Source organism: Scyliorhinus canicula, chromosome 1 (genome assembly GCF_902713615.1).
Source record: "Scyliorhinus canicula chromosome 1, sScyCan1.1, whole genome shotgun sequence".
Classification (NCBI taxonomy): domain Eukaryota; kingdom Metazoa; phylum Chordata; class Chondrichthyes; order Carcharhiniformes; family Scyliorhinidae; genus Scyliorhinus; species Scyliorhinus canicula.
Genome location: NC_052146.1, coordinates 239,741,026 through 239,763,677, shown reverse-complemented (window position 1 = coordinate 239,763,677; position 22,652 = coordinate 239,741,026). Strand labels below are relative to the sequence as shown.

Genomic DNA, 22,652 nt, shown 5'->3' with positions numbered 1-22,652 from the left:
ACTTTGGATGAAAATGTGCCATTCAACCAGTCGTTGGAACCTGCTACGTCCAAAACTGTATACAGAATAACTTGGAGATTCTGCCTCCACTTCATTAGTCTCCCAAAGCAAAAGTTCAACTCCAAAAATTTCCATCATTGAATGTTGTTCCCCCTATTTTCTTCACATTAATTTCCATGGTGTCAAAAACAGGAACAAATGTGGATTACTTGCTTATGGTGAAATGTTTGGCCTCCAATGTCATTCTTAAACATTTATCAGCTTTTTAATAATGAGTTCGCAAATGTAACAATCATCTTTTCTTACAAATCTGATTAAAAATAATTTATGCAGCATCTACAATGTGTGAACCTGCTATTATAATGATCCGTGAACCCTTTAAACATACCTGTCCATAAACAGAAGGACAACATCTTCAAATTCTGCTGTGGCTGAGCAAAGTTCCCTCTCTACCTAAAACAGAAAAATACTCTCAATGTTATTTCAATTACGAACATTTAAGAGTCAAAACATTTTGTGTGAACAGTTCAACAAGAATTATATCTTAATATGGATGCAAGTATTTTTTTTCTCAATCTAATCTTCCATCAATTTTTCTTCTCACATGAAGGGGATGACTCTTTCCAGGCTACAATTTTACAGGAGCAAGACACTAATCATCTCAGTCAAAAGGAAATTCTTTGGGTTCTAAGGGTCCTTCCTGTTGATTCCCTTATTTCCCATTTATTTTATTTTTGATCCATGGTTGTTTAACATTTAAGTCGAGCAGAGGAAATTAAGAACTCAAAACGTTGCAATATAGTACACTAGCTTTGAACAGCAGAATTCAGACTTTTTGGCATCCAAGAGACTCGGTTTGATTGGGTGGCTGGTGGCCAATGAATTGGCCAGTAGGCTATATCTTGCCCGGCAGCAGGCGATGATTGGGTCCTACCCAAGAGGGATGATTTTTAGAGAACCAAGGAAAGGACAGTTGGGGTCTGGACGCTCTGGAAGAAGCTATGAGTCTCTTTCGCCAGTAAAGTTGCTCAGCTGCTGTATTTTCAAACCTGAATGAACATAGAGTGAAAACCATTACAGGCTGAAAGCAGAAGTCTTGAAGCGAAAGCCTGGACTAAATGAAGGTGTGCGAGAAGACAGTCATCTAAAACAAAGATTCTTATCCTTTTACTTTCATCATTATTTTTGCACCCCCCTTTTCCCTTCTGTGTTTGTCTGTCTTGTGTCTGTGTGGGGGCATGTACATGTGTACATAGAGGGTGGGGGGGAAGAGCTAAAGAGAGGGAGTTATGAATTAGGTAAGTTATCAGTTGTATTTGTTTCATATCTAATTATAATTATTGTATGAATAAAAATTGTATTAAATTTACAAACCTGGTGAATGCAGTTATTGGGCAGCCAAGGATCAAAGTATTTGGGTGTTTCTCCAAGAATTATTTGTTAATTTCAACTGTGCTGCGAGTCCGGGTCGTGGGGCTGGAATTGACCAGGCACAAGCTCAGGGGGTCATAATAGGGTGGAACATTACATTGTACGACAATCCATGGTAGTTAATTTGCTTCAGTAGGACCTTCCGCCCCATCCGAGGAGAATTCCAACCTCCAAGAGCTGCTAACCAATCAAATAGTTAACAATTTGCAGTTCCAAGCAGCACCACCAGAGCAATGGTCATTGGTGGGACCTACATCCAGTCTCCAATGGAGACTGGTGGTGGAGCTGGACCCATAGCTCGGGGGGAGGGGGGGGGGGTGGTCAGAGTATTGTCAGGGTCAGACTGGTTACTTAAGGGCCACAATTTGCTCAGACAGCTGGGCTGCCCAACATCTCTCTTGTGCGCATAGTTGGGATGATGGAGGCCAGCAAGGAACAGCACCCAATTTTACACCTCCTTCCCCCCCCAACCACCAATCCACATCTGGGGGAACATAAAATTCAGCCCATGTGTGAAAGATAGAAGTGTTGCTAGACTACTTATTTGCAAGAGGCACTACACACAAACCCAATCCCGTCTTAACTTGACGTATGCAGTCAAATAAAACCACTGATGCCCCAAACCTCGCCCTCTGTCTTGACCATTGACCCTTCTCTCCTGCCTTGAATTAACCCAACAATCTGTGTGCTCCTCAGATTTTACAGTGAGAGGAGGAATTGGCTTTAAGTTGGTTCAAAGTTTTCATTATACTTTATTGTAGAAAAAAAGATGGAACCAGTATTTATGCTCCTGTGTGTGGGTGGTGGAGGGAATGAATATTTGTAGAAGGGGTGCCAATCAACTGGCTTTGTCCTGGATGGTATTGAGCTTCTTCACTGCTGCTGGAGCTGCACTCATCCAGGCACATGGGAGTGTTCCATTACACTCCTGACTTGTAAGTGGTAAACAGACTTTGGGGAGTCAGGAGGTGAGTTACTTGTCACAGGATTCCTAGCCTCTGACCTGCTCTTGTAGCCACAGTATTTAAATGGCTGGTCGAGTAGTTTCTGGTCAATGGCAACCCCAGGATGTTGATAGTTGGGAATTCAGTGAGGGTAATGCCATTGAATGTGAAGGGACGATGGTTTGATTCTCTCTTATTGGAGATAGCCATTGCCTGGCACTTGTGGGGCTTGAAAGTTACTTCCCGTTGTTAGCCCCAGCCTGATTATTGTCGAGGTCATGCTGCATTGGGCTGCTTCAATGTCCGAGAAGTCGCGAAAGCTGAATATTGTGCAATCATCAGTGAACATCCCTACATCTGACCTTGGAAGGAAGGTCATTCATGAAGCAGCTGAAGATGGTTGGGCCCAGGACATTAACCTGAGGAACTCCTGCCATGATATCCCTGGACTGATGACTGATCTCCAACTACACCATCTTCCTTTGTACTAGGTATGACTCCAATCAGTGGAGACTTCTCCCCTGATTCGCATTGACTCTAGTTTTGCTAGAACTCCTTGATGCCATGCTCGATCAAATGCTGCCTTGATGCCATGCGCAATCAAATGCTGCCTTGATGCCATGCGCAATCAAATGCTGCCTTGATGTCAAGGGCAGTCACCCTCGCCTCACCTCTTGAGCCCAAATTTTGTCCAAATTTGAACCATGGATGGAATGAGGTCAAGAGCTGAGTGACCATGTCAGAATCCAAACTGAGCATCCGTAAACAGGTTATTGCTGAGTAAGTGCCGCCTGATAGCACTGTGATGACCCTTCCATCACTTTACTGATGATTGAGAGCAGACTGATAGGGCGGTATTTGGCGGAGTTGGATTTGTCCTGCTTTGTGTATAGGGCACACCTGGGCAATTTTACACATTGTGGATAAATGCCAATGTTGTAGCTGAAACTGGAACAGCTAGGTTAGGGGCTAATAAGCAGCAATTAAAATTCATATCGCTCAGTTTTCCGAAAGCTTTAACTTGCTTTCAAGACAAAACACTTTTAATGTTTATGAAATGAGCTTACCTCAGATAGATCATTTCTCTCTTGCAAAACAGATGAACAGTCCACCAAAGGTACAAGAGTAGAAAATGTTGCTATAAACTGGAATGTGATCTATATGGAAATAATATACTTTTTAAAAAAAAGTTTAATAACTAATTTAAAACAAATCAGTTACCAAAAATACAACTCTTCTTAAGATGTGTTGAGACCCCTGTTTTCTCGAAAAGCAACGGTAAAAAAATTAAAACAACAATGATATCCAAAAGCAACTACCCTTTGTCTATGTGGGCTATTTTTCTGCTGGCATTTTGGAATACAGTTAGACTAATATGATAACCACCAGTATCCGTGAATAACAAGCTATTTCTTGCGTATACTGGTACACAATAACAATTCCTTCACTTCTGTAACTGCAATTCATCAAAACCCCGACCACAATTTCCAGTGCACTTAATTTAATTTCTTCAATCACAAGATATCTATGTAGCATTTTCAACATAATAAAATAAAACATCGCAAGGAGTTTCACAAGGGCATTATTATACAAATTATGGCACTAAGTCACGGAGGAGATATTACGGCAGATGACCAGAAATCTGGTAAAGAGATGGATTTGAAGGCGTCTTAAAGTGAGAGAAAGAGGTAGAGAAGTGGGGAGAGGTTTAGGGAGGGAATTCCACTGCATCGGGCTTCAGTTGTTGAAGACACAGCCACCAATAACGGAGTGGAGATGCCAGCATTGGACTGGGGTGAGCACAGTAAGAAGTCTTACAACACCAGGTTAAAGTCCAACATGTTTGTTTCAAACACTAGCTTTCAGAGCACTGCTCCTTCCTCAGGTAAATCCATTCACCTGAAGGAGGCGCAGTGCTCTGAAAGCTAGATTTGAAACAAACATGTTGGACTTTAACCTGGTGTTGTAAGACTTCTTACCAATAATGGAGGCATTAAAATCAAGAATTTTCTTGAGGGTAAAATTAGGTGAGCTGCAGATGAGGTGGTAAGAGATAGGGAGGGGTTAGGCCACAGAGGGATTTGAAAATGAGCATGATAACTTTAAAATTTGGATAGTGTTTAACAGGGAGCCAGTAGTGGTCAACGAGAACAGGAACGGTGGGCGAACAGCATTTGGTGCAAGAAAAGGTTACCAAAAATAACTCCGAAAATGTTTTATTTAATTCCACATACATCTATGCATATAATCTAAGAATACAGCACTAATATACCATGCATTTGCTGAAATCATTTGGGTCCACACCGGGTAGGGCTCTCATTAATAGAGGTAGCATGTGTGTTGGGCCTTCAGGGAACCATTTCCCTCCAGAGACCAAACTGCGTGCAACTCCTATCACACAGCTTAGGGTCGCTGTAAGTTGGTGAGGTTCTGTCAAAGTCTGTAACGCAGGATACGTTCTGAAGATCAAAAATAAGCAGAAGTCATGTTTAAAAGCTGGATGTGTGATTATAATGTATAATACAAAGAAATAAATTAATCTACTGCAACTAAAGATATCAAATGATGGTAATTTCCACCCTCTGTCGCTCTTTCCGTTAAACCATGGGGTAATTTGGATTCTGTAGGTCTCCATTAACACTGACATGCAAGTAGTCAAACTAATTGCCTAAAGGTAGCATTAAAAGTTTGTCTTGTTTTAGATATTCTCCTCGTAGAGAGAGATAATTACTCCCTTAAGAAACATCATGCACTTTTTGTGTGCCATAAGGCCCAATTTCTAACATGACAATAGCATAACTCAACATATAACAATATATACCATTATCTGAAGGGAAAAATCATGTCTCTATCGTGCTTCACCACGTGCACCCTCCCACTCTTTTTGAAGGCAAACCATAAACCATTTGATGAAGTGAAGCCAGGTAGGCTGGTTTAGCTCAGTGGGCTAGACAGCTGGTTTGTGATGCAGAATAAGGCCAGGAACGCGGGTTCAATTCCCATACCAGCTTACCCGAACAGATGCCGGAATGTGGCGCCTGGGGCTTTTCACAGTAACTTCATACTTGTGACAATAAAAGGGTATTATTATTACTACGTGAACATATGAAGCAACAATGATGATCAATCTCACGTCTTTCTTATCTTAAACAAAATAACTTAGAAATATCCTCTTGCATTCTAACCTTTTTAACCAAGACCAAAGCATTTCCCACAGCTTTCTGCTAAAAAAAAACACGACTAACAGTTAAAGTTTGTCTCTGTCTTTATCTCTATATTAACAGAGACCAGACATATGCCAAACAAATGCAGCAAAACATCGGGGACTAATGGTGTAATAATCCACAGGAGGCAGGAGTCCTGTCACCACACCAATATTTATTGCCAACAACTATATACAAGAGCAGCTCCAACAGTGCTTACCCTCCGAGTGCGGCAGCTGGTCTCCGCAAAGTTCTTTGTTTACCTCGTCGCCACTGTAATAATCCACAGGAGGCAGGAGTCCCGTGACCACACCAATATTTATTGCCAATAACTATATACAAGAGCAGCTCCAACAGTGCTGCTAGCATTCCAGTCAACTTAAGACTGGATCACAAAGCCTACACAGGTGCTTATATGGGCCCCCTCAATGAGCTATCATTGAGGGAGCTCATACTCCAATTGGCCAACCAATAATGCTAACTGGAGGTCATTACACCCCTCCCCACCCAAGGTCCGAGGAATTCCTGCCAGCTGGGATTCCTCTGAGCTTCTTTCTGCTCCTCATGTCCGGGTCTGTCACCTCTGTGTCGTCCGCCGGGTCGTTCTCCGACGTGGGCGGGGTGTACCTTATAGGTGCCCATCTTTTTCTTGATGACCTCTTGGAAGTTGTTCTTCCTCCTCCTCGGGGAGAGGTGTCGCAGCGGCCTCGTCAAACGTGTCCATCTCCGACTCTGACGACTGGATGACGGGGTCTGGAGAAATTGCTCGGGGCTGGGGTTTGGGTATCTTTTCCGTCTGGGCTATCCCAGCTTGAGGCGGTCCTGCTTCGCCTGCCTCCAGGTGTGGTTCCGCTGCCCTTATTTGGTCTAGGTGTTTTGTCAGCACCTTACCTCCTATCGAAACTTCATAGGATATGGGCCCTGTTTGGGACTATCGTGCCTTTGACCCACGTTGGTCCATTCCCATAATTCTTGACCCAAACCGGTGCCCCCACCTGGAAATGTCTCTGCTGCCGACTATTATCAAGCCCCCTGCGTTGGGCCTCCTGTTGTTTCTCCACTTTCCCCGTTAAATTTGGGAAAAGGAGACTCAGCCTCGTTTGCAGCCGCCTTCCCATTAAGAGTTCAGCTGGCGGTATGCCCGTTGTGGAATGCGGTGTGGTCCTGTAATCAAACAGCCAGCGGGAGAGCTTTGTGTCCATTGACGCTGCCGGCTGCTTCTCGAGTCCCGCTTTTAGTGTCTGGACCTCTCTCTCTGCCAGGCCGTTGGACGCTGGATGGTAAGGGGCCGTTTTGATGTGGCGGACTCCATTTTCTTTTAGGAATTTTCCAAATTCCCCATTTGTGAATGCCGTTCTGTTGTCCAACACCAATACCTCCGGAAGTCCATGCGTTGCAAACGAGGCCCTGAGCTTTTCGATTGTCGATGCTGTGCTTGCCGTGTTTATCCGGTGGACGTCCAACCATTTGGAGTGGGCGTCCACTATCAACAAAAACATTGAGCCCATGAAAGGGCTGGCGTGGTCAATATGCAGGCGGGTCCACGGTCTGCCTGGCCAGTCCTACGGGTGTAATGGCACAGCTGGGTGGCACTCTTTGCCCCTGTTGGCACTCCTGGCACCGACATACCAAGGCTGCTATGTCTGTGTCCAATCCTGGCCACCAAACGTAGCTTCGAGCTAGCATCTTCATTTTAGACACCCCTGGGTGTCCGTGATGTAACTCGGTTAAGATTGCCCGACGGCCCTGAGCTGGGACTATTACCCGGGCTCCCCATAATAGGATACCGTCTTCAACGGTTATTTGGTCCCTTCTGCTCCAATATGGGTGCATCTGGGGCTCCCCTGGGTCTTTCCAGTTCCCCTGTTAGCAGTAAATGCTTCATTTTGGCTAAAACTGGGTATTTTTGCATCCCTAACCGAATATGTTGTGCATCCACTGGTAGGGTGTCCAAAAAATTTAGAGTCATTACTGTCTCCTCTACTTTCGGTATTAGCGGCGGGGAGTTCGGGAGGGGAAGTCTGCTCAAAGCATCTGCATTTGCTACTCGTGTTCCCGGTCTGTGCTCCAGAACGTATCTATATGCCGCCAGTAGCAACGCCCAGCGCTGGATTCTAGCTGATGCAATCGGGAGTATTGACTTGTCTTCTTTTAATAACCCTAATAACGGCTTATGGTCCGTCACTATGGTGAATTTCCGCCCGTACAGATACTGGTGACATTTTTTTACTGCAAATATCACCGCCCGTCCTTCCTTCTCGATTTGGGCGTGCTTCCTCTCAGCCATCGCCAAGGTCCTCTAAGCATAGGCTATTCTTCCCCATTCCTTCCTCTATGGGCTAAGACAGCTCCTACCCCGTAAGGGGATGAGTCACAAGTGACCACCAACTCCTTCCTTGGGTCATAATGCTCTAGGACATTTTCGGATGACAGCTGTTCCTTAATGTCCCTAAATGCTTGGTTTTGGCGGGCGGACCATTTCCAGTCTTGCCCTTTTTGTAGTAGCTGGTGGAGGGGTTCTAGGATGGACGCCCTATTTTCAATAAATTTGCCATAATAGGTTACCAACTCTAGAAATGATCGTAGCTCCTGGACCTTGGTGGGAGCTGGAGCTTCTTTTATTGCCCTTACTCTGTCTTCCAATGGGTGTAAGCCCGACTCGTCTACTTTATATCCCAGGTACGCCACTTGTGGGGCCAGAAAAACACATTTTTCTCTTTTAAGCCGTACGCCTGCCTTTGCGAAACGCCTGAGCACTTCCTCCACGTTCCTTAAGTGTTCCCTGTTCGTCCTACCCGTGATTAAGACATCGTCCAAATAAATCGCCACCTGCGGTAGTCCCTGCAGAATATTTTCCATCGTATGCTGGAATATAGCGCAGGCTGATGACACTCCAAAAGGTAGCCTAGTATAACGAAAAAGGCCCTGCAGGGTGTTGATCGTAGCAAACTTCTGGGAGTCCTTGTCCAGTTTTAACTGCAGGTAGGCGTGGCTCATGTCCAGTTTCGTGAACAAAAGCCCACCTGCCAATTTGGCATATAGGTCGTCTATTTTCGGGATCGGGTATTTGTCCAGCAGTGCGTATTTGTTTACCATCTGTTGAAATCTCCACAGAGACGTATCGAGCCGTCTGGCTTCAGAATTGGTACCACTGGCGCTGCCCATTCCGAGAACTGTACTGGTCTGATAATGCCGTCGCGCCGTAACCTTTCTATTTCAGCCTCTACTTTCTTCCTTAACGCGAAAGGTACCGCCCTGGCCTTACAAAATTTCGGAAGGGCTTCTGGGCCCACGTGCAAAGTTGCTTTGGCGCCTATGATTTCCCCCAAACCTTCTTGGAAGACCTCCGGGTATTTTCGGAGTACTCCACTCAACTGCCCGCTTCCACTCTGGAAAATTTTCATCCAATCTAATTTTAGATCTTTCAGCCAGTTCCGTCCAATTAAGCTCGGTCCGGAGCCCTCTACTATCGTCAACGGTAATCTGAGCAATTGTTCCTCATATTCCACGGATACATGAGTCGTGCCTAGAACTTCCAGGGGTTCCCCCGTGTAGATTTAAAGTTTTGTCGATGTTTTTGTTAGGGTTAGTGGCTGGAGTCCATCTTTGATTTTTTAAAACGCTGCCACTCCCATTACCGATACGGCCGCCCCCGTGTCTATTTCCATTATTGACAGCCGACCGTTTACCCGTGGGGTAATCTTAATAGGTTCTGCTTTCGTCATCGCAATATTATATAATTGTTCCCCTTCGGAGAAGGATGGGGCGTCTAGGTTGTGTACTTTCCTGCGTCCCCACCTGCTATTCCTCTTTTGCCACCTCCTTCTAGGGTTTCTGTCGCTGTTACCCCACTCTGTCTGGTGCCAGAAACGGTCCTTCTCTGTTGGGGGAGCCTCAGCCGGTACTTCCCTCTGTCTCCAGTTAGTCCTAGCAGACTTGGGGGCAGTTCTGGGGTTTTCCTTTGGCCCTCTATTCCTCAGACCTTTCCTGAGAGCGGCTATCTGGTAACTGGACCCGTTGTGGTAGTCCCTTTCACAGGTATCTACCTCCATTGGCGTGCCCTGTAGTTCCTGCGCCCCACTTGCTGCCTTTTCTAGGGACAGTGCCGCCTGCCTGCAGTCTAGCTGCGTTTCCGCCAACAGGCGCTTCTGTATTGTGAGGTCGTTTATGCCACACACTAACCGGTCCCGAAGCATTTCATTTAGCGTCGGGCCGAACTCACATTTTTCCGCCAGCCTTCTCAAGCGGGTCAAGAAATTCGTGACCGACTCCCTGTCTTCCCGCTTCGCTGTGTAGAATCTGTACCTACGCAAAATGAAGGGTGGTTTTGGGTCGTAGTGCTCTTTCACCAATTCCGTTTATTCTTGGAAAGGTTTTGTGTCCGGCGCATCGGGACAAGTTAGACTACGTATAATGGCGAAAGCGGAGGGTCCACACGCCGACAGCAGGATAACCAGTTTCCTTTCGTCCGTAGTTATATCATTGGCCCGGAAGAAGTAACACATTCTCTCCACATACTGGGACCAGTCCTCAATAGTCGGGTCGAATGCATCTAACCTCCCAAAAAACAGCATTTTTGAAATAGCAAGGCTTACCCTCCGAGTGCGGCAGCTGGTCTCCGCAAAGTTCTTTGTTTACCTCGTCGCCACTGTAATAATCCACAGGAGGCAGGAGTCCCGTGACCACACCAATATTTATTGCCAATAACTATATACAAGAGCAGCTCCAACAGTGCTGCTAGCATTCCAGTCAACTTAAGACTGGATCACAAAGCCTACACAGGTGCTTATATGGGCCCCTTCAATGAGCTATCATTGAGGTAGCTCATACTCCAATTGGCCAACCAATAATGCTAATCGGAGGTCATTACAAATGGCCTCCCAATATGATGGCTAAGATGTGCTCATTACCAAGAAAGGCTAACAACAAGCTATTTTGTTTTCAGTCCTTGAAGAAAAAACACTTCAACGTCCAGCCTTTGAGCATTTTAAAACCTGTGTCAGTGTATATTCAGTCAATGATTTCAAATCATAAGAACGTTAACATAGGTCATCATTCGGCCAGTCATGTCTATACTGGGCCTTTGAAGGAGTATGCCACCTAGTCCTCGCCCCTGTCCCCCATAGTCCTGCAATTGTTTCCTTTTCAGATAATGATCCAATTACCTCTTGAAAGCTTCAACCGAATTGGCCTTCCCCACACTCTCTGACAATGCATTCCAGATCCTAACCACTGACATCATGAAAAAGCTTTTCCTCATGTCATCATTGCTTCTTTTGCCAATTACCCTAAACCTGTGTCCTTTGGTTCTCAAACCTCCTATCAACAGGAACAGCTTCACCCTATCCACTCTGCCCAGACCACTCATGATTTTGAAAACCTCTATCCAGTCTCCTGTTAACCTTATTTTCTCCAAGAAAAATGGTCCCAACTTCTCCAATCTGTAGAAATTAGGTTCTTGAAATGAAAAATGAATGAAAATTGCTTGTCACAAGTAGGCTTCAAATGAAGTTACTGTGAAAAAACCCTTGTCGCCACATTCTGTCGACTGTTCGGGGAGGCTCTTCATCCCTGGATGGATCCCATCCCATCTTTGCCAGTTTGGTGCCCAGAAATGGACATTAAATCCCAGCTGATGCCCAACCTGAGTTTCAGACAGGCTTAATACAAGTTCTTCACTTTTGGGCTTTATGTCCAAATTGATAAACACCCAGGCTGCTGTAGGCTTTAATAATGCTCTATCAACCTGTCCCCCACCTTCAATCATTTATTCACTCATATACTGAGGTTCCTTTGCTCCTGAAGCTCCTTTAGAATTGTACCTTTTATTTGATATTGTTTCTATGCATCCTTCCTACCAAAATGAATCACTTCACACTTCTCTGCTTTAAATTTCATCTGCCATTTATCCACCCATTCCATCAACCTATCTATATCCTATATCACTATCCTCCTCATGGTTCACAATAGTTCCAAGTTTCATATCATCTGCAAATTTCAAATTGTGCCCTGTCCATCAAGGTCTAGGTCCTGATATCAGGGATCTTTTCAGTGGCAAAATTTCGAAAACATGATCCTTCCTTGCAGAAAAAATACATAATTTGGTTATTTATATCCCAGTTAACACTAGAATTCATTGTATGAGTTACAAAGCACAACTACTACTATACAATTGTGGCATAGTATACTTTTGCACTTAAGATCTGCATCATTTAGTTATTTCAGAAACAATTTTTTTTAACCTTAATTCTATTTCACATTTATTTTAAGCAGATTTCAGGGAATATGAACACATTATTTAAAAAAAACCATTAAAAATTGCACCAAGAGGGTGGCACAGTGGCTAGCATTGCGACCTCAGAGTGCCAGGGACCTGCTCTCAATTCAGACCTGGGTGACTGTGGGGAATTTGCACGTTTCCCCCAGTGTCCGCTTGGGTTTCCAGTTTCCCCCAAGTCTGATGATATGCAGGTGAGGTGAATTGGTTACAACCAATAGATTACGGGGATAGGGCAGAGAAGTGGGTCTGGGTAGAGTGCTCTTTCAGAGGATTGGTGCAGACTCGATGGGCAGAATGGCCTCTGTCTGCACTGTAGGGATTTTTAAAAAAAAAATTTAGGGTACCCAATTCTTTGTTTCCAATTAAGGGGTAATTTAGCGTGGCCAATTCACCTACCCTGCACATCCTTTTGGATTGTGAGGAGGAGACCCATGCAGACACAAGGAGAATGTGCAAACTCCACATGGACAGTGACCTGGGACTAGGATCGAACCCGGGCCCTCGGCATTGTGAGGCAGCAGTGCTAACCACTGCGCCACCACGCTGCCCGCACTGTAGGGATTCTAAGTTACTGCTTCCATAAATGTTATACGAATAATTAAGTCAATTGCTGCCATCATAAAACAGAAAGGCCTAAATTAAAGACTTACTTTTCAAGTACTGGTGGGATAACAAGCTCTGGACGAATCTGAGCCAGATTTTGAAGGGCCTGAGCAGCCTCCAGACTCCCAGTCTTACTGAACATAGCAAGCAGTACAGGTTGTTTGATGCTTTCCACAAAATCAGTAATGTCCTGGTCAGTCAGTTTATGGCTATCTGGTATGATGTTTAGCCAGGTTTCCTTTTTGTATCGTTCTCTGTGCAGTCTTCTCACAACACTAGCAGGCAACCGTTGTAACAGCTTCATCAGTTTCATCTGTTTTAAAATAAAAACAATTCCTAATCCAATAACAATGAGGAACGAAGAGGATGCACATGAATGATGAGGAATTCTGATAAAACACTTCTGATAAAAAATAAAAGTTGTGGTGATTTGTGGTAATGTTTCTTCCAAGGGCAACACAGCAGTAAAAGGGGCCAATTGGGACGGAGTGTGGGTAATCATCACACGGGATGACGCTTCTCTTGGGCAGAAAACATCTAGAAGACATGTAGGGACTGGGGCAGCCGGGAGTCTGCACTAGGGCAGCAGGCCTCTGTATAGTTTTGGTTATTAATAAAACACCTTTTGTGTTTCTAATGAAGTATATAAACGTGCAAAATTACACAAGTCAAATATAACTCTTGGTAGGTTATCCAAAGAGTTAAATTGGCAACATCCAGAGGTTGTCAGTCTGGAGCTGGAATATTTTTTTTCTGTGAAATGGGTTAAAGTATGGAAATGCATTAGCAAAGAATCCAAATCAATCACAACACATAATAAGGAATTATATAAATACACAAATATTAAGAGTATAAGGTAAAATGGGGTAATCAAGGTGGAGTTGATCATTGTAGGCTTGCATTAATACAAGCAAAATGGGCTAAATAAATTATTTATTCTGGACTGAAAATCTCTAAGACTTTACTTGTGATCCTAGTATCCAAAGCTAAATATCTGAAATATTTATTTAGTGTGATTTCCTGCCTGGGATTTAACCACTAACAAAATCACATACAACACTGACAATTTTAAAAACATTGAGGAGGAAAAGAAAATCTCAGAGTATCAGTGAATGTTAAAACATCATAGTAGTGAAATGCATGTGCCCCAAGAGCATCTAAAGCATGGTTTTCAAACAGTGCGCTATGGAGAGCCCCTGCTGCAAAGCCTTTGGGGAAGGCAATATCAACTAGGCAAAGGAAGAGAGTATACAACAACATCTAGGCAAAAGCTACAAACACATGATCTTGGGAAATGGTATGAAATTTCCCTGCACAATCCCCAAGGTCCCAACTACAAAAAGTGGAATCAAAATAAGGTGGGGGAGAAAAGAAAGAAAAACAGAGAAACAATTTAAGCAGTTATTGTTTTTCTAACTGGCAGAAAACTAGTCATTTACCATCAAAATGCATCTCGTTATAAAGTAATAGTTCATATAGTTAGTATTCTTTTTAATGTTTAGATTATATCCCAATTTTACAACACCAGAAAGGTTGTTATAAAACATTAAGGGATGAACAAAGGTATGACCAATTTATCTCCTTGAAAAGATAGGGCATGATAAATTCCTGGAAATAATTGCTTTAGACATAACAATTTACATTAAGTCCCTAATTAACATGGGCTTACTTTACATTTTGTAACTTTAACATTGTTAATGAAGCAGTGTCAGTGTATCCATTTAACGTTACCAGTTTTGCTTTAAAGCTGTTTACCACAGACTTCCTCTCCTGTGGCATGCCTGTGTACAAATCTTTCCCACAGCACTTCAGCTCTCGCCCTAAGTCCTTTCTGCACCACTCTGCCCCTTTACGCACCCCACCCACTGATTTTGCCTCCCATTGCTCTCTGGCTTTATCTCCCATCTTCTGTTCTTACTAGGGTCTCTTTTCAGCTGTTCGGCTCCTGGCTTCATTGCTAATTCCAATTCCGAACTGAAGCTCCCGAGTTTCATCGAGTGGCAGAAGTTAGTCAGTGCAGAGTCCCAGGATTCCAACAGCTTTCTCCATCAACCAACTTTTGCCACTAGCTGAAGCCTGATCAATCTAAACTTACAATCCTGAGGTTGAGTGTAATATTTAATATCATGTACTGTATTTCTTTCATATTTAGTTAGTTATTTTATTTTCCAAGTTATTTCACCGAGGAATGCACAGTACTTCACACGTACGTTACAGTACTTCAATTTGTACATTGGGTTTTTCCCCAGGTAAGAACATTAGCATTAACATTGAAGCCTATGGGAACCCATGGTTAACTTAAAAGTAGTTTCATTTAAAAGTCACGATTTTCAGGAACACAACCACAAATTCAAGTGAGGATCCCTGTAGTAATAAAACCTATAAAAGATGGGAACCCAGATATTGTGAGAAATATTACACAAAACGTTAAAATCTCTCTGCTATACTCAAGTATTCTTGCAATCTACGGCATTCAATATAATACCAAGTATTTCTAGCTGTGGTGTGTATTGAGCAGGCAAGTTGCTTAAATCTGCAAAATCTATTGCAGCAATTAAGTTATTTCCTGGTTGCAGCACTACTCACTGCTAATGCAGACATATTTTTTAATATAAATTTAGAGTACCCAATTCATTTTTTCCAATTAAGGGGCAATTTAGTTTGGCCAATCCACCTACCCTGCACATCTTTGGGTTGTCGGGATGAAACCCACGCGAACACAGGGAGAATGTACAACACGGGGAGAATGTACACTGCTAATGCAGACATGTAAATACAGATAGAAATTAAATTCAAAGAAATTTAAACATCCATGCAAGGCGTAGCATTTTCTCTGCACCTCCTAGAGGTCACAGTTGTTTAAAAAGAGAAAATATTAGGTCTTACAATAGAAATTCACAAAACAAGCTATGTTGGATTGGCCACCCAATTTACAAAGTGCCTGATTTTCAGTTCCATTTGTAGATACTGGAATGAAATATCTGGTGCAGAATACAACAGGCAGCTAATCAAATAGCACATATTTTGCACCACTGCCGGACAAGCATTTCTGTCCAGTAGGGTTTTAATTCAGGGTGAAGCAGAAATAATTAGGCATTGAGCAATATTTAGAAGGTCTTGGTCAATGATATTTCAACCTACTGAACTTGTGACATAAAAACATACAAAGATCATGTCAGGCCCGTTAAAAGTTATTTTACTGTTCAGAGTTCCGTTAATGTACTTGAGATATTACATCACATCCACGGAGTCATTATTAGGATAGTTTGCACATTTTGTATGAACTGTCGAGAACAGGGAGCTGATAACATCCACTCAAATAACTAAACAACTGAACAGGTAGCACTCTGCCTCTCATTGTTGCATTATCATTTATTTTCACAGATGTAATAAAAATCAGAAATACCTACCAACCATCTCCCATTATTAGAAGGATGGTAGAACGATTCAATGCTTTTAAAAAATCCACTCAGATGCTTCTGTGCTAGTTTACTGGGACCACCCTATCAAATTGAAAGATTTCAAAGTTGTTATTCAGTTTGTACAGCATGATGTTCAAACTACATGCCAGATTTTACACTGAAAATTCAAAACAGAAATCATTTTGCAGAAAAAGGTTTTGCTTTTCTGATCCTTCAAATTTGTTTTACTAACCATAATGGGCAAATTCATAATGGAAAAGTACACAAAATTCTAATCCTATAACAAATAGTGGAACAATGGAACATGTACTTACATAATGACACTTTTTCTGGACTTGACTAATATCTCCTTGATCATTGAAACTTTCATCCATACCTTCTGAACATATTTCAATGATAGACAGGAAAAGATCAATTGATCCATCAAGCTTATCCCATGTTGTCATCTGCAATTCTCACCACCCCCACCTCACAAGTCAATGGTAGAAACAAGAATAGACCATTCAATCCCTCTCATCCCTACTGCCAGTCAATTTTTAAAATGCATTTAAGGGATGAGCATCACTGGTTAGGTCAGCATTTATTGTCTATCCCTAATTGCTTTGAGAAGGTAGTGGTAAGCTGCCTTATTGAACTGCTGCAGTTCCTGAGGTGTTAAGTACAGTATTGTTATGGACGGAGTCCCAGAATTGTGACCCAGTGACAGTGGAGGAATGGCAACATATTTCTAAGTCAGGATGGTGAGTGACTTGGAGGGGAATGACCAGGTGGTGATGCTCGCAGGTATCTGCTGCCTGTCCTTCGAGATGGGAACAGTCAGGGGTTTAGAAGGTGCTGCCCAAGGATCCGAAAATTAGATCATGACTGACCTTTCATTTATATGCTTTTGATACATGTCCGTTGATAACTGTACCTCAGAGAGCTTACATTTTTATAACACCTTCCACTTCCTCAGCATATCCCCAAAATACTTAATAGCCAATTGAGTAGTTATAAAATGTAATTATTCTTGTAATGAGGTAGTCAATTTGTACATTGTAAGATCACCAAAACTGACACGAGATTGACAATCAGATCATCTGCTTTAATGATGTTGCCTGAAGGTTAAATAATGCCCAGGACAATAATGCCAGGGATCTTTGACAATCATCTTCGAGGGAAGACAGGACCTTGGTTTAATATTACTCCTCTAACATTCCAGCAACCCCTGTTGATTTTGGTCTTGAATGTTTCAATTGACAGAGGATCTACAGACCTGGGCAAAAAAATCCCAGATTTCCTATTACTCTTTATGTGAAAATATGCTACATTCCTAAATGGCTGAGTTCTAATTATAAGATTGTTCCTCTTGGTTCTGAATTTCCCCATCAAATGAAATAACTTTCTTATATGTTCTGTCAATTCCTTTTAGCTTTAAACCTCTTAATTAGATCGCCTAAATCTTCTAAATTCAAGGAAACACAAGACATAGTTATGCAGCTCATCATAACTTCACCTTTTGACTCTGATTTCATCTTGGCGAATCTGCATTGTATACCCTCTAAAGATAATATAAAAGTCTTGAGGTCATAAGCTCCAAGGCTTTGCACTTGTTCATGTCTTGCTTTCCAAAGTGCCTACGTTTTTCTATGTTCAAAACATTATGCAGATGCAACACTGTAGTTGCATCAGAAATAATTCACATCTTTGCAATCAAAGACCAATCTAAGGGCTTGTTGCTAAGAGCAGTGAGAATCATGGATGATGTATTATGTAAAAATGCTTAACCCTGCTGATAGAGTGCATAACTTTAATTACTGTTCAGTATCAGTACCTGAACTACCTTTGTTCTTCTGCAATTTACATTGTTAATAAATCTGAATAAATAGTTTTATCCTGCATGAAGTAGTCGCTTGACATTTCCTAAAGTTATGGAAGAAAATGAGGGGCATCCCACAAATGTTTAGCAAACAATTTAATGAAGAATAAGTGTTAATAGGCTTTGGTAACTTGTATACAACAAGGAGTAAGACATTTGTTCTCCTTACAGAAACAGTTCTTTAACTGTTCATGATCCTGAGACACATCAACTCCAAACTCCCAGAATGCCAAATCCACTGCAATTCACATACTGCCACAACCGGTCCAGAGCAGACACCATCTCCCTGGTCCTACACCCATCCCTGGAGCATCTCAACAACAAGGACTCCTACATCAGACTCCTATTCATTGACTACAGCTCTGCCTTCAACACCATAATCCCAACCAAGCTCATATCAAAGATCCAAAATCTAGAATTTGGCTCCTTACTCTGTAACTGGATTCTTGACTTCCAGACCCACAGTCCACAGTCGGTAAGGATAAACAACAACGCCCCCCACAATGGTCCTCAAACCGGGGCCCCGCAAGGCTGCTTACTTAGCCCCCGACTATACTCCCTGTACACACACACTACTGCGTGGCAAAATGTGGCTCCAACTCCATCTACAAATTTGCTGACAACACGACCGCAGTGGGTCGGATCTCGAACAACAATGAGTCAGAATACAGGAGGGAGATAGAGAACCATAGTGGAGTGGTGTAACGACAACATTCTCTCCCTCAATGCCAGCAAAACTAAAGAGCTGGTCATTGACTTCAGGAAGCAAAGCACTGTACACACCACTGTCTGCATCAAAGGGGCGAGTTGACAGCTTCAAATTCCTAGGTGTGCACATCACCAAATCTCTGTCCTGGCCCACCCACGTCGATGCTACGACGAAGAAAGCACAACGGAGACTATAGGAAACTAAGGAAATTCGGCATGTCCACACGGATTCTTACTATTTTTACAGGTGCACCATAGAAAGCATCCTATCTGGCTGCATCACAGCCTGGTATGGCAACTGCTCGGCCCAACACCGCAAGAAACTTCAGAGAATCGTGAACACAGCCCAGTCCATCACACGAACCAGTCCCCCATCGATTGACTGTCTACACCTCTCGCTGCCTTGGGAAAGCGGGTAAGACCCCTCCAACCCAACTTACTCACTCTTCCAACTTCTTCCATCGGGCAGGAGATACAAAAGTCTGAGAACATGCACTACCAGATTCAAAAACAGCTTCTTCCCCGCTGTTACCAGACTCAGACCCTCTTATGGACTTATGGATTGATCTCTTCACACATCTTCACCCGATGCCTGTGATTATGTATTTACATTGTGTATTTTATGTCTACTCTATTATGTATTTTCTTTTCATGTACGGAATGATGTGTTTGAGCTGCACGCAGGGCAATACTTTTCACTGTACCTCGATACACGTGACAATAAACCAAACCAATAAACTTGAAAAGCAAGACTTCCAATTCCCACTATCCCTGAGGGATCCATGTAACAAAATCAAAAGCAATCACTGCTGAAAAAGATTACTTATTAACAATGAGGACAATGGAGCAGATCAGTCTAATAAAACTAGCTGTGGATAATTAACACCTCCTTCTTCCCATTCACAAAAACATTTGACATTATAATGCTATTGCAGCATGTTTGATTGGACAATTATGTTGGAGCAATTAAATAAAATGAGTGTACAACAGAACTTCTTCACCACAAAAATGAATTTAAATAAAATACTTAAATATATTTCTTAGCATTTATCAATAAAATCTATAGACACTTTCTATGAATTACAATAGGTCCATCATTAAATACTGACCAGCATGGAAGAGATCCAAACCGCCACATGGCCAATTTCATAAGCACTTGATAAATATTTGGAAATTAAAACTTGGCTGCTTCCTACAGGCAGATTTAAGCTCCTCAGAATTCTGGTAAAAATCTGTAAAAACACAAAGCATTCACCAGGCAATGTTATATTAAACACAAGTTTTGGATATTTAGTTTTACTTAAGATAACAAAATCATTAACAAACAAAACCAGGATTAAAATTGTGGTAGCATCTTTTCTTCCAATATTTGGATCATTGACAATGAACACCCTTAATAATGCAAAAAGATTCTGAACCAATCAGTACTTTATTTTTATAAATAAATTTAGAGTACCCAATTATTTTTTCCAATTAAGGGGCAATTTAGCCTGGCCAATTCTCCAACCATGCACATCTTTTTGGATTTTGGGGGTGAGACCCACAAAGACACGGGAGAATGTGTAAACTGCACACAGACAGTGACCCGGGGCCGGATTCGAACCCGGTCCTTGGTGCCACGAGGCAGCAGTGCTAACCACTGCACCACCGTTCTACAATGTCTACTTTTAATTACTTAAGAACATCACGTTTTTGTTTCTGGGATGCCGGTTCGCGAAGTTGGAGGAGCTGGGGGAGATGCTTAGGTATATACAGATCTGAAATTTTGCCAGGTAGGAGATGCAAAGCTTTCCGATGGCGCCGGCTCCCACACTGTTGGAAGGGATATTGACAACAGGGGGAATAGAGAAGGGGGTGGTGTCGGCGGTGTATGGGGTGATTCTGGGGGAAGATAAGGTATCTCTAGAGAGGATTAAGGCGAAGTGGGAGGAAGAGTTGGGGGAAGATATTGAGGAGAGATCATGGTTAGAGGTGCTCCAGAGGGTGAATGCATTACCTTTGTGTGCAAAGTTGGGGCTGATACAGTTGAAGGGTGTACCTCAAGGGCAAGGATCAGCCGACTTTAGGATGTTTATGAGCCGGGGGGGGGGGGCACTAATCACATTGATAGGTTTTGATCCTGTCCAAAACTGGAGAGGTATTGGATGGAGGTCTTTAAGGTAATCTCAAAAGTGGGCACGTGAGACTCAAACCGGGTCCCCTGGAAGCCATATTCGGGGTATCAGGTCGGCCAGGGTTGGACGCGGGTGCGGAGGCAGATGTCTTGGCCTTCGCCGCGCTAATCGCTAGAAGGCGGATTCTGTTGGGGTGGTGGTTGGCTTCTCCGCACTGTGCCTCGGCGTGGCGATCTGCTGGAGACCTTAACTCTCAAGGAAGTAAAGTTCAAGTTGAGGGGGGAGGATGGTGTCATAATATACACCAGTATATCATGGTGCAGACACACACACTGATTGACACACAGCAAGACCAATCAACACACACAATACCGCAGCCAATCACCAGTTAGAGCACACTCACTATGAAGACAGAGCGCATCAGTTTTCTCGCTCATTCAGGATGCAGCCTCTCAGAAGGACAGAGCTCACAGCTTGCAGCACAGATCTTCACCATGTGCTGAGTGCACAGACTGGTTAGGATAGGCATAGGTCTTTAGTTTAATCTAACATAGTGTCGACCCACAGTGAAAGTATGTTCAACAGTTTCTAGCTTAATAAAATAGTGTTGTACTATTTCAAGTGTTGGTAGCCTGTATGTGTTACTGCTGAGGTAAACACAGTCGCCACGGATCCAGAGTACCCAACACATTAGATGGAACGGCTCAACAACTCATGGACCTTGTTCATCATACATTTTCATGAATTGGATGACACCGTGACGCCGAACATTGGGGGAGGTGGCCCGGGGCGGGGGGGGGGGGATTGTTGGCTACGGGATTGCCATTGTATTTGTTGATTATCTGTTGTTGTAAATTTTGACAAAAATGTGAAACAGGAGAATAAAAATATTTAGATAAAAAAAAAGAACATCAAGCTACAAAAAAAAACTAACTGATACACCTTAACACAAAAGTGCAATTTACCTTTGGAATGTATTCATCCCAATCTATGTACCCAATGTTATCCGTAGCCAAACGTGCAAACAGGTTTACCAAATTCTGTCAACAGAAAATACATTTTAAAATTCCAATGAATTAACTTTATTAAGAAACAAATCACAATTTAGAACCCTCCTTAAAATAGCTGGAAATTTGTTACATTATTGGAAATCATAAGAATTACAGCACCTTGGTATTTTTAGATGATTTAAGCAATAAAAAAGAGCCAACTCTCAAAATAATTACAGCTATTTTTGATCAATTAATCCATCATTGCACAGGGCGATCCCAAAAATGTTAATTCTTCACATTTGCATTCGCCACCAAATGGAATTTAAATCTTTCATTTGCAATACTGAAAAGTCTGAACAAAAATTGCTTCACAGAAATACCAGCAATTTGTATAACATGCTGTAATTTGTTACAACTTGCATTTATATAGCACCATTAGGATAATATGCCAAGACACTTCACTGTGGTATAATCAAAATAATGGCCACCAAGGCAAAAGAATAGGCATCGGAAGGCATGAATTGAAGTCGTCAGGTGGGTTTTAAGGTGCTTGAAAAAAGAATAAGGGGCTTAGCGAGAGAATTTCATAGTATCGGGCTTTGTTGGTTCAATGGCAGCCAATGATATGACCAGTTGAAGAAGGACAACATTTTTAGAGAACTACGAGATTGGAGAAGGTTACAGAGATAGAGAAGGGCTAGGCAATGAATGGACTTGAATGCACTTATAAGAATTTTACATTTTAAAGCTTTTGAAAACAAGGACTCATTCGGCCAATAAGGTTGCCTCCACACCTTGGAGCTGGGATATGATGCAGGCAATAAAGTTTTAGATGAGTTGACGCATAGGGGAGTTAGGATCAAAGGTCACCCAGGAGAATATTTAAATCTGGAGGTGACAGGTGTGGATGAACTTTTCAGCAGCATGTAGGATGAGATAGAGGCGGATGGAGGTAAAGATAGGCAGTTTTTGTGATGGAGAAGATACAAGATTAACAATTGAACATAAAATGTTGGAAATACGGAGTAAGTGTGGCAGCAGCTGCAGAGAGAAAAACAGCTAAGAATTTAGGACGATGCCATTCATAACACTATCTT

At 42.6% G+C, this 22,652-nt stretch overlaps 1 protein-coding gene across 4 annotated transcripts in view; it reads right to left on the bottom strand.

The window, feature by feature from the left end:
• LOC119972755 (proteasome activator complex subunit 4-like) overlaps positions 1-22,652 on the bottom strand; it is a 230,725-nt gene that overhangs the window by 155,068 nt on the left and 53,005 nt on the right. For all 4 annotated transcript variants that reach the window (XM_038810083.1, XM_038810091.1, XM_038810102.1 and 1 more), the window contains 7 exons: positions 21,529-21,603; positions 19,559-19,681; positions 15,872-15,964; positions 12,509-12,774; positions 4,648-4,834; positions 3,443-3,532; positions 389-453 (listed from right to left, as the gene is read on the bottom strand). In XM_038810083.1, the coding sequence (XP_038666011.1) occupies positions 389-453; positions 3,443-3,532; positions 4,648-4,834; positions 12,509-12,774; positions 15,872-15,964; positions 19,559-19,681; positions 21,529-21,603 (899 nt within the window). The remainder of the gene's footprint in view (positions 1-388; positions 454-3,442; positions 3,533-4,647; positions 4,835-12,508; positions 12,775-15,871; positions 15,965-19,558; positions 19,682-21,528; positions 21,604-22,652) is intronic.